At 34.9% G+C, this 12,924-nt stretch overlaps 1 protein-coding gene across 1 annotated transcript; it reads right to left on the minus strand.

Annotated features, from left to right (window-relative positions):
* Positions 1,342 to 6,329, minus strand: LOC109833095 (tubulin beta chain). Its single transcript, XM_020400645.1, has 3 exons — positions 5,820 to 6,329; positions 3,272 to 3,541; positions 1,342 to 2,237 (listed from the first exon to the last, which is right to left on the minus strand). The coding sequence occupies exons 1-3, from the start codon at positions 6,211 to 6,213 to the stop codon at positions 1,561 to 1,563; spliced, it is 1,341 nt and encodes a 446-aa protein (XP_020256234.1). The 5' UTR covers positions 6,214 to 6,329; the 3' UTR covers positions 1,342 to 1,560.

The following is a 12,924-nucleotide window of genomic DNA, read 5'->3' on the forward strand; positions in this document are numbered from 1 at the left end:
AAAATCGATCTGGATATTGGGCTCAACATTGTTAAAGCCTTCAACTACATTAAAACTAGCTTTGATGAGAATAAGTTGTACAGCGTATTCAATCCAATCATAGTTCCATGCGAGGAACAAAAGGGATCGTAAGTTTTCTGAAACTCTTTTGTTTGGTTATGACTATATATTTGTTTGTTATTAATATCAAAATTTGGTTTTTAAGGTTAGGTCTTGGTTGTGAAGTTTAGGAATTGATTATTAATGTTACAAATTGGTTGTTAAGGTTAGACTTTGGTTGGGAAGCTTAGGGATTGATTGTTAATGTTATAAATTGGTTGTTAATGTTAGGCTATGATTGTGAAGTTTATGGATTGATTGTTAATGTTAAGCTTTAATTGTGAAGCTTAGTGATTTGTTGTTAATGATACAAATTGGTTATTATCATTAGGTATCTTCAATAATAGCTTTTATAAACAGGTAGAGGTAGAATCTGCAGTCATATCTAGACACAAACAAATATACACTATTAAAAATATTAAGAAGCTCAAATTCCTAAGGTTAACAACCAATCTGTAGAACACACCTTGAATGAAATGCATCTGGAAAGAATTCCTCGACTGCTATCCTAATACCCTTGTCGGCATCAGAAATCATTACGAGTTAATGTGGAGTATTGTAAGACCTTTTCCTATCATATAGTATCGTCTATACTCCTTGTAAGAACCATTTTTAATTTTCCTCATTCTCCTGGTCACATACGCAATAACCAAGAGAAAATATTCTTTGGTTGCCGTCATATCCTGTGACACTAAGTAATATACCTCTGTAGCGGTCTTTAAGGTTCCATCCAAAAATAAGAGAGGCCTACATCCAGCAATGAACCCTTCAATACATACATTATAACTTATGAAAAAACACCTAAATCTTTCGTCATTAGCATTAATAACAAAACGACCTCCTGGATTAGTTGCTAAAATCATGGCTTCATACCTTCATAAATATAACAACAAAACAGTAACATTAGCAACCGATTTATAACTTTTACAACAAACTCATAACAATAACAACGAACACATAAACTTAACAACGAACACATAAACCTAACAACCAACTAATAGTCCTAACAACTAACTCATAACCTTAACAACTAAGTCAAAACCTTAACAATCAAACCATAACCTTAATAACCAACGAATAACATTAACAACTAAAACATTAGGATAAAAGAATTTACCATCTTAGTGAATCGTAAGCCAAATCATCGTCACCGAACAGGTCTTGTTGTTTAGGTTAGCAAAACCATGGAAGGAGCAGCACTCAAAAAATGTAACAAGGCCGAGTATCACTGAACCCCAAATCACAAAACACGAAAAAACCACGTAAATGGAATTAAATCACTAATATTTTCACAACACACAAAAGAAAACAACCACCACATACCGAAACCACAACATCTAGGCTCACTCACAGGCACAACAATCTTCACATTGATACACATCATACATAGATTACAAACAAATAAGCGCCTTTGATGTAAAGAAAACGCCAAACCATCCCAAGCCAAAGCTAAAATTTACCTTATGCACCAACTTCCTCTTCTTCTTCTTCATCTTCATACTCCTCGTCATCAGCTGTAGCATCCTGATACTGCTGATACTCAGCCACCAAATCATTCATATTACTCTCGGCTTCAGTAAACTCCATCTCATCCATTCCTTCACCAGTGTACCAATGCAAGAAAGCCTTCCTCCTGAACATAGCTGTGAACTGTTCACTCACCCTCCTGAACATTTCTTGAATAGACGTCGAATTTCCAATGAATGTGGATGCCATTTTCAAGCCCTTGGGTGGGATATCACACACGCTGGACTTTACATTGTTAGGAATCCATTCAACAAAGTAGGAAGAGTTCTTGTTTTGGACATTTATCATCTGCTCATCGACTTCTTTGGTGCTCATTTTTCCACGGAACATTGCAGAGGCAGTGAGGTAGCGTCCATGCCTTGGGTCAGCAGCGCACATCATGTTTTTGGAGTCCCACATTTGCTGTGTGAGCTCAGGCACGGTGAGCGCACGGTATTGTTGGGAACCCCTTGAAGTCAAGGGGGCAAACCCTACCATGAAGAAGTGGAGACGCGGGAATGGGATTAAGTTGACAGCTAGTTTCCGGAGGTCGGAGTTGAGTTGACCAGGGAACCGGAGACAGCAGGTGACACCGCTCATGGTTGCAGAGATTAGGTGATTGAGGTCGCCAACTGAGGACAGATGAAAAAAGTAAGAGAAGGCACAACAAATAGTCTTAATTATGACATCAAAATATTGCTCAATATTCATGCCTAATTATGACATCACCAAGGGGCACGACTTATGAGAGTTTGAGAACGACAGTAAGGACTAAGGCAGGACTACGGCAGGATCAAATATGATAATTGTCTTTAGAACTAAAAATATAATTAGTATGATATGATAAATAGAAACAAAAGTTTCACAAACCTACATATAGTAGTGAACTGTTACAGGAACATATAGTCAATTAAATATCAAGGATGCCATATAGTAACATATAGCAACTAAATATCAAGGAATCAAGCAGATGAGAGAGATCGATTGTCACAGTGATACAGCTACTTTTTCTATATTACTACATGACAAATGTCAACACAAAAAGTGTTTTATAACCTTCTGAACAAGCATCCAGCAATAACATGATAGATCCAACATGGTATTGACGGTCTTCAAATAAAACTTTCTTCACACTAAAATTTATCCAGCTCAGACTGACTGGACAAAGGGGAAATCCTAATATGGAGAGATCAGTTGAAAAAGAGTAGATGCAAACATTATGACATGTTATGTAAAAAAATCAACCAGGAGAAGACTGTCAATACCAACACAACTGAAGATGTAACATGTGTGGAGACCACTACAGGTCTCTTTATCTTAACAAAACTAGTTGCCTCTAATAATTGGTGCTTATGGGAAAAACAGATAAATAGTCTACATGAGATCCAAAAAAGAGAGGACACAAGTTAAATGGTTTTGTGACAAAAATATTGCAGAATGTTTCTGCCTAAAAGAAGTTAAATATTACACACACACACACACATATAAGGCAAGGAAGACGAATAGACCATAATGCAAATCCTTTTAAACAAAAAGCTATCAGTTTTAAATTGTTCCTTCTTATTTCATACTACATAATAATTGAAATTAAAGTTTTGAAAATAGAAAGAATAAATAACAGAAGTTAACAACATATTTGAATAAAAGGACTGGAAGCTTGACTTACATGTCGGAGTTGCAAGCTTCAGCGTGCGGAAGCAAATATCATACAGTGCTTCGTTATCTAGGACCATGCATTCATCTGCATTTTCAACAAGCTGATGTACAGAGAGTGTAGCATTGTATGGCTCGACAACAGTGTCAGAGACCTTTGGTGATGGGAACACAGAGAATGTCAACATCATGCGATCAGGGTACTCCTCTCTGATCTTCGAGATGAGAAGAGTTCCCATGCCAGATCCGGTACCTCCTCCCAAAGAATGGCATACTTGGAATCCTGTACGAGGAAAACAAATAAGTTATGGATGCGGCTGTATTACTGCAAAACAATAAAAAATTCCTAGAGTGAAAGAGGTTTTCTAATTTTTTTTCTTTTATTAAATTACAAATATATATACACACAAATATATACACAGAACATGGCTGTGTTATTTGCTTCATACAGGATAAGATATTGGTCAGTGCGTCAGGTAACTCATATCATAGTAAACTATCCACCTGCAATGAATAAGGTAAGCTAACAGAAAGAGAAAGAAAACATGTGAAAACTATATTTGTTCTTTCAACAAAATCAGCTAATAAATGAACTTGATGTGATTTTTCTCTATGATTCACCATAAAAAATTTGGTTTCTTAAAGAACTACCTCACCCGGGGCTGTTTAGATTGGCAACTTTAGTTAGCACAGAGAATGAAGCAAGTACATGGTTTGATTCAATGAAGCTGGATCTACTATATAGTTGATACTGTGGCAACTGATTTGATGCCAATTCAGAAGACGGCTCCAGCTATACAGCTCCAACTACTCCAATTACAGTGCAAATGCAACGGAGTCACTATGGCAGAGCCGTCTTCTGAATCAGCTTCAGTGAAAAACTATTTAGTTTGATCCAGTAGAAGCTCAGTACGACTCCTATATCCGTAAGTATCAGCCTCACCACTGTTTTTGCTATAGCTGGACTCCAGCTACAGCAGTTGCAGCTGCAAAAGTAGTCATCTTAACTATAGTGGAACCAATAATGCAACACGTGACCTCTCAAAGATAAGCATTGGTATTAGCAACAACAATTATATATCTCATAATTGCAATATAATATATATATATATATATACACCTTATATCCAATTTCCCACTTAATGTAAATCAGATGTCAAAAACTTTCACTGCTTTTTCCTCAAAGCTAACTTATACATCTTTCATCCCTTTCTTTTAAATTTTATTTCAACCAATTGAACCATTTTTTTTTATCTCTAAACAAGCTTCAATACTTATTCAAACAATGGGGTATATTCAGAAGAGAACATATGAAAAACAAATTTAAAAGAACCTCGTAAAATTGTTTTCATGCAAACTCTTTGGCAGGTGTAGTATCCAGTTGGATAAGTCATGAGACGCAATATATTCCAACAACATGCAATTCCAACTACCACAATCCTAACTAACTTGTGTGGTTTCTTCTACTTCCGAAGACATCAACTAACTCTTGTTCTTAACTTATTTTGAATGTTTTGTCTAACCTAAAGAAAAAGGATTGTGAAGGCTAATATTGTTGGTGTGCACATTGAGTGAAGTTCCAAGGATATAGTTTAATAATACTCCTTTTGGGTGCACCAATAAAAGAATCCAAATATATTTCCAGCTCATTTAGGCCCCCAACAGCAACCGAAGACTGCAATATGGAGTTCTTGTAGGTTTGTAGTTTGCAGTTGAACTCTATTAGCTATGTTACCTGGGTACTTCTAATATGGAGCCATACCCATACCCAAAATGTGTTGTACCCATACCCATGTCCGACACTTCTTGGACACTTCTTGGATATATATCATAATCATACACTTCACATCTATATTTATAACTTGTTGGATACGAGTTCGTTTCAAACTTAAGAGCTACAATTTAAAAGGATTGTTTCTATGATTATATACCCATAAGTTTCAGTCGTATACCTGTACCCTACCTTTTACAAAATCGCCGTGTCATTTAGCCGCACCTGTACCTGTATCCGCACCAGTACCCTTGCAACTTAGCCTGTTAGCCTCCAATTCCAAAATTTCTTCCTTCAGATAAGCCTTCCCACAATAAATCCATGCCACCTAGTCCCGTTTCCATTTCTTTGTCTATAATCAACTCCTGTTTCCTTTCCCTAATTGTAGAAATGTAGCAACTAGATTGTATTCTCATTAAAATAACGAAGATAAGAAGAAAGGACCTATCATATTTTTATAACAACTTCTAAATTGATAAAAATGGAGTAAAATGCTTAAAAAGTATCCAAGAAAGAGCAATCTAGCACAAAAATAACGAACGATTATTCAGTCATGCAACACAAAAATACTTGTATAGAAATGAAAATGAGGAATGGAAGGGAATTTGTAGTCTTCAAAAATCACTATCCTGTAAGCCAAAAGCTAGATCCAATTATGTTTTATAAGGATCAACACCGATCTACCACATTTCCACCAAAATATCGATCATGAGAACAAAATAGAAGCAGGTCACAATAATCGCTCAAAAATTCAGCGAAAATTCAAATAAAAACACCAAATAATTCTCACCTTGCAAGCAATCACAATTCTCGGCTTCCTTCCTCACAACGTCAAGAACCGAATCGATCAACTCAGCTCCCTCAGTATAATGCCCCTTGGCCCAATTATTCCCAGCTCCACTCTGCCCAAAGACAAAGTTATCAGGCCTAAAGATCTGACCAAAAGGCCCAGATCTGACCGAATCCATAGTCCCCGGCTCAAGATCCATGAGCACCGCTCTCGGAACGTAACGTCCACCGCTTGCTTCATTGTAATAGACATTGATGCGCTCGAGCTGGAGATCTGAGTCGCCGCTGTACTTTCCAGTGTGATCGATGCCGTGCTCGTCACAGATCACCTCCCAGAACTTAGCTCCGATCTGGTTCCCGCATTGGCCGCCCTGTATGTGGAGGATTTCTCTCATTTTCTTCCTCGATTGAGATCGAAAAGGCTAGGGTTAGGGTTTACAGAGAGCGCGAAGGTGTGAGAACTGAGATAATTTTGGGAGGGAGATTTATAGCGCGTAGAGTTGTGGACACCGTCAGTGTGGTCACCGGTTGGATAGTGATTTTTGTGGGGTAGATATTTTCGGGCACAATTTTCAATTTAGCCCAATTCCGAAACTTATTCTTAAAAAACGTTCTATTTGAAAAATATTTATCAAATTCAACTCAGTTTCAACAATTTAAAATGGTCTATTTAAAAAATATTTATCAAAGTCGAATTTAATAAATAATTTCTAAATATACAATTTTTTGAAATTAAGTTTTTAAACAGATTGTTTTTAAAAATTTGTCCTATTTTCGGTGACGATAACGGGTTCGGGAGAGCCGAGCTGGGACGCTTCGTGATGGAATTAGAGGATGAGGGTGAAATCTTGGCCGTTGATTGGATGAGCTGTAGTTTATCTGATGGATGTGATCTAACTAAATCCTGAGAGCGAAATGTGTATCATACAACATCGAAAACGTATTATAAAAATAAAATAAAAAAACATCTAAAACATACTTACATTATATGCTGTGGATTTAAGAGTGCAGCAGCACGAAAATGTTGGTACTTTAAAACATCGCATTGTCTTGTAAAATCCTAGTTAGAGTTTAGATAAGCGCGCGCATTTTTCAAAAATTAAAGGGTTAATTGCCGGTAGACCCTTTTTAGTATCACCTAGTTGTGAATAGACTCCTTATAGCTGTATCTTTACGGGATTTAAAAATATGAAGATTAACATCCTCCATGAATTTTTCGAAGATTAACATCCTCCATGAATTTTTCTGACTCTTTTAAGAATAAAGAAACATCAGCAATTTGGCTCCTATCCGCGTCGATAGAACAACAAGGAGTTTATCTGCCTTTATAAAACTTTTCTCTCTCTTAAAGTTGAAATTAAAATTAAAATATTCATTCAAAGGGTATATCCGCACAATTAGAACCATAAGAGGTCTATTCGCAATGGAGCGATTAAATTAGTGATGTTTATCATTCTCAATCTGTATGTTTGCACTAGTGAATATCAAATTGTCTCACCCATTCGATTAAATAGGTATCTACTCGAAAAGGCTTGCAAGCTGCCTTGCACATAGTTTGATTGGATAGAATTTCAATTTCTAAGATGCACTGAGCATTCATGTAACTTTTTAGCATAAACAGCACAAACAAAAATTCGGGTAAATTTAAGTTTAGACTCTCAAAGAAGAAAAGCTAAATCGAAAAGGAAATTTGGAAAAAAAAATAATTTAGGAGAAAACCTGTGGTAAAATAGAAATATATTAACAAATTAAAAAAAAATTTGAGTTAAAAAAACAACAACTCGAACTTATCCTAGGAACAATGGCGCGAGTTGAGACATAAGCACCCATCTTGTTTCCCATCTGTACACCGCTATCCTCTGAAACTTACAGCTAAGCTTATTCCCACAGTATGACCTCTCCACGTTGTTCTCCTTTTTCTTATCGCACAAAGCTGAACATTGCAGACAACCACATGATATCTCCTTTTAGAGGATTGCTTGAGGAGTAAACCACAAAAAATATAGTGGAAGGTATAATGTAACGTTCATCCAATAAATATTGGATGATTTGGAGATGATGATATAATACTTGAGTTCTACTCTAAGTTATCTCAATGTGATCCGAGACATGCTCATCTACTGACCAACTTTTTGGTCCCATAATAACAAAACTGTATGTTGAAATATATATTTGCATTATCCGAAATCTATTCAAACCTAAGCCCAATAATAATTAGTCTACAAAATTTTTTAAGTCTGAAAATTTAGATTCTATAAGTTCTATGTCGAAGTTGTCAATAATAATGGATCTAGTCATGAATGTATTAAAAAGCAATAGCAATTTTTTGCGAATGAACTGCATTCGAGTTTACGGGTAGCCCAAAGCCAATTTGGACTGATTAAGGCAGACTAATTTTATATTCGATAACATAGTGTGAAAGTGATAAACATCGAAATTCATCAAGTAGTGCTTCTTAAATCCATAAAGAACAATGTCTAAATCCATGAAGAACTTCGAATCTATAAAGAAAATATAATAAAAAATCTTATTGATAAAAATGATCTACCCATAGAGTAAATCTCTCTTCTTAAATAGAAAAACAAAGTCTATTCTCAATAAGAATAGAATTCCTCAAAGAAAGAAATAATTTAAAACTACCTAAAAGACTATGTTATAGCCGTTTTAGTGCTAAAAAGTAATATCCAAAGCAATAGCAGACAAGTGTCCCACAATATATGTAATCGAGTCAGCTCTTCACTTCAAGATAATCAAAGACCCAGCTCAGACGACTCAACACACCGTCATCTCGTGAGGGGACTCAAAAGGCGTTACATGTTGACCCCCGACTAGAACAACTTCCTGACCAACCTACTCGACTGACCATTCGACCGACATCTCTCGAGGGCGACTCAAAAGGTGGTACTTCTCGACCTATTTCACATATATAGCTAAAGTTGATATCGCTAAAAATATGATTTTATTGGATACTGATGATAAAAACAGAAGCACGGATGATTGGATTTTAGATTTGGATTGTTACTATCATATGTGTCCTAATCGGGGCCGATTCACCATTTATGAAGCTATTGATGATGGAGTTGTTCTTATGGGGAATAATACATCATGCAAAACTATTGGGAAAAGCACAATTTGGATTAAGATGTGTGATGGAGTTATTAAGACTTTGACTAATATTAGTATGTTTCAAGTTTAGATAGAATCTCATTTTTTTAGGCACTCTTGATAGTCTTGAGTGCAATTTTTTAGGTGAAGGTAGAGTTATTAGGGTTACAAAAGGCTCTCTTATAGTTATGAAAGGAAAAAAGATCGGCAGCTTGAATAATTTGTAGGATTTTACCATTATCGGTTCGGCTGCAGCTGCATCATCAATATTGGAAGTAGATACTACCAGAATATGGCATATAAAGACTTGGTCATATGAGTAAGTGTAGATTGGCCGAGTTGAACAAGAAGAGTCTTTTGTGAACAGAGTATAGAAAAATTAGGATTCTGCGAGCATTACATTTCCAAGAATAAAAAAAAGTCAGCTTCAATACGGTAGTGCATCAGACTAAAGGTACTTTAGATTATAGTTATTTAGATTTTTGGGAACCTTCTCAAGTTGCATTGAAGAGTAGTAGTTCGAGATATTTATTGACCTTCATTAATGATTACTCCAGAAAGGTTTGGGTCTATTTTTTGAGACATAAATATGAGTTATTTGTGACTTTTAAACAACGAAACTCTTTGATTAAGAAACAGATTAGGAGGCTGATTAAGAGGCTTAGAACTGCTAATGACTTTAAGTTTTGTGAAGAAGAATTTAATGAGTTCTGCAAGGAGGAGAGAATCTTTAGACATCGCATAGTTCTCACACACTGCAACAAAATGAAGTGGCAGAACATATGAATAGAAATCTTTAGAGAAAGCTCATTGCATGTTATTCAATGTAGTTTTAGGCAATAAATACTGGGCAGAAGCTATGAATATGGCTTGTTACTTAGTGAATTGGTCTACATTTACTACAATCAGTTGTAAAACTCCAGAGAGGGTTTGGTTCGGTAAGCCTGCGTATTATTCTAATATTAGAATATTTGGTTGCCTTACATATGTGCACATTAGTTAAGGGAAACTTGAGCCTTGAGTGAAGAAGTTCATATTCCTTGGTATATTGAGTGTTAAGGGTTTAGATTATAGTGTCCTAATCCGAAGTCTTCTAAGATTATTATCAACCGTGATGTCACTTTTTTATAAGTCTACTATGCTCCACAAAAAATAGTCACCGGATTCAGCGCACTACAGGATAGAAAGTGGAGTTAGAAATTCGTGATTTAGTTCTATAGCAAAATAAAACTACGAGAGTTCAGCAGCCAGATCCCGTTCAAGCAGATAAAACACCTCAGTAGCTGCAAGAAGAGAGATAATACACTATTGCTAGAGATCGGTCTAGACGAGATATTCAACCACCGTGAAGATATGAAGATATCGTAGCTTATGCATTGTCAGTTGTCAATTTTTTGCCATTCAGCTATTCAGGAGCTACTTCAGGTAACGACTTTACTAAGTATTACGGTTGTCATATAGACAGTTAGTAGATTTATTGAGTATGCATCTTTCAGATGGCAAGTTCAAGCTATGCTTGGACTTGATTAATATGTGTTGCGCTTGATGCCCTACGGGACTATTGGAGAAAGTGGAGTAACTTAGTTTTTTAGAGTGAGGATTGTTTGGCGCATTTGAGTCAATGTGGAGATTTGTTGTGTTGTGACTCAAATACTCAATATAAATTTTTTGGCAGAGGCTGCAATTAATAGGAGTTTGTTATCTTGTGGGAGTGTGGAATAATTATATGAATTCAAATTTTTACTTTGACAAGGATAAACAATTCATATTGTGGTCTTATGCTCTTATTGGGCTTTATAACACATAGACTTCTAATCCCACTAGAACTCCTCTTTCCGTAGACAGCAAAAAGTTGTGATCTTTAAGTATATATATGCACAGTCTTTCAAACTAATTATGATCATCAATCTACAGACACCAATCAAGATGAGAGCGTTCTCTTGTGAAGCCTATTTGATATTTTTCTTTTTTGTTTCTTTATTTGAGATAGATTGTTTTAAGGTTTTGGGGTGTATAAGGATTAAGTGATTAAGAGACCTTCAAATTGTATCCTCACAAATTATTAGTGAACCTATTCTTCTCCTTCGCATGTGGATGTAGGCTATAAGCCGAACCACGTATATCTGTGTGTTATTAACTTCTTGATATTTTTCGTGATTTTGTGTGATTGATATTAGTTTATCCTGGAGATTTGTCATAATAATATTAATATGACAATTTGATACTCAAAAGCCTGAGTTTATACCTAACATTTCCCCCAAACTCAAAAAACTAAAATTTAGTTTAAAAATTGATTCTTCTCACTTTTATATTGATATTTTGGAGCATAATTAATGCTTATTTTTTGTACTTTTGAGTATCAAATTATCAAAATAGAATTTCATAAAAATTAAAGAAGTGAAACTTTAGTATATTAAAATGCAAATAATCCTTTGTTTATTTTAGAAACTATATTAATTCTAGGGATTTTTAGATATTATTTAATCCCATTGAATGCGAGAATATTTTAGGACAATACAAAAAAAAGACTATATCGCACATATTTACCAAACCAAATAGCTGCAAGTGCCCTATTTCTAGGGGTGTTAACGGAGCGGATACGGCTCGGATATGACACTTACCATATCCATATCCGCTTACCCATCTCGGATACGGATACGGATACGGATATACGTCGGTAAGAAAAATTCATATCCATATCCACCAAAATCGGATACGGTTACGGATATAGATGCGGATATATAAACGGATATGCATGCGGATACAAAAAGGATATGAGAAAACTAGATAGTATTTAGAAAAATACAGTCATGTGATACAAAAAGAGTTCGTTAATATGTTCATTATGATTGAAAAGCTAAGATTAGACATCTTGATCATCAAAATTAACCACAAATCCGTAATCTAAGAATCAAAACTATCGTAAGAGTATTACCAATATGTATTCGGATATTTTCGGATACGGATACAGATATTTCACTACAAAACCATATCCGCAACCATATCCTATCGGTAATAGATTTGAGTAACCATATTCGTATCCTAACGGATACGGTTACGGATATTTTCTCGGATACGGATACGGTTTGGCACCCCTACCTATTTCACATATAAAACATCTTTCAGAATCTGTATATATTTGGAATATTATAATTTCACAAAGATATGCGTAGATTATAATTGGGCTTTTTCCCAAGTGACTTAGGCCTGCTACACGTTGCTATCCTTAATTATTTTAGTTTCGTAAACTACTTCTATCTATCAGTCTATTATCATACAACAACCCATGTACTTTTCCATCCATATTTATATTAAAAAAATTATAATTGGTGTTTCTCCCCTATCCCTTACTTAGGTTAAATTTTTTTGAACTTAGGATATTAAAGTTCAATTTTATTGAACTTTTAGACATCCAAATTAAATTGTGTTGAACGTTTGGGTATCAAAATTAAACTCTATTGAACTTAGGGGTATCAAACTTAAATTCTATTGAACTTTGGGCAAAAAAGAACTTTGGGGTGTTAGAGTGAAAAAGAAAGTAGACTTTGGTTATTTTTGGCAAAGAAAAACTTTGACATTTCAAATAATTTGGGGTATTCAACTTTGATATTCATAGTTCAACAAAATTTAGTTTTGATAGCAAAATTCAATAAAATTTAACTTTAACAGTTAAAGTTCAACAAAATTAAACCTATGTAGGGGTAAAATCATCAAAATTCAAAATTTTGGATGGAAAAAAATGGATGGAAAAGTAAATGGGTGGTTTTATGAAAGTGGAATAATAGATGAGGATATATTTTTTTTAAATTTAGGTAGTTAAGTGTGGCAACATGAAATATGGCCTAAGTTAGGGGTGGTTCCTTGAAGAAAAAACCATTATAATTCTCAGTTTGAATTTTAGATATTGACAATGATCTTTTTTCATAATATTAAATTCAGATGACATTGTCTTATATATCATATTACAATTTTAAAATTAGAATTATTTGATTGGATTCATT

This window comes from Asparagus officinalis, chromosome 3 (assembly GCF_001876935.1).
Source record: "Asparagus officinalis chromosome 3, Aspof.V1, whole genome shotgun sequence".
NCBI classification, from domain to species: domain Eukaryota; kingdom Viridiplantae; phylum Streptophyta; class Magnoliopsida; order Asparagales; family Asparagaceae; genus Asparagus; species Asparagus officinalis.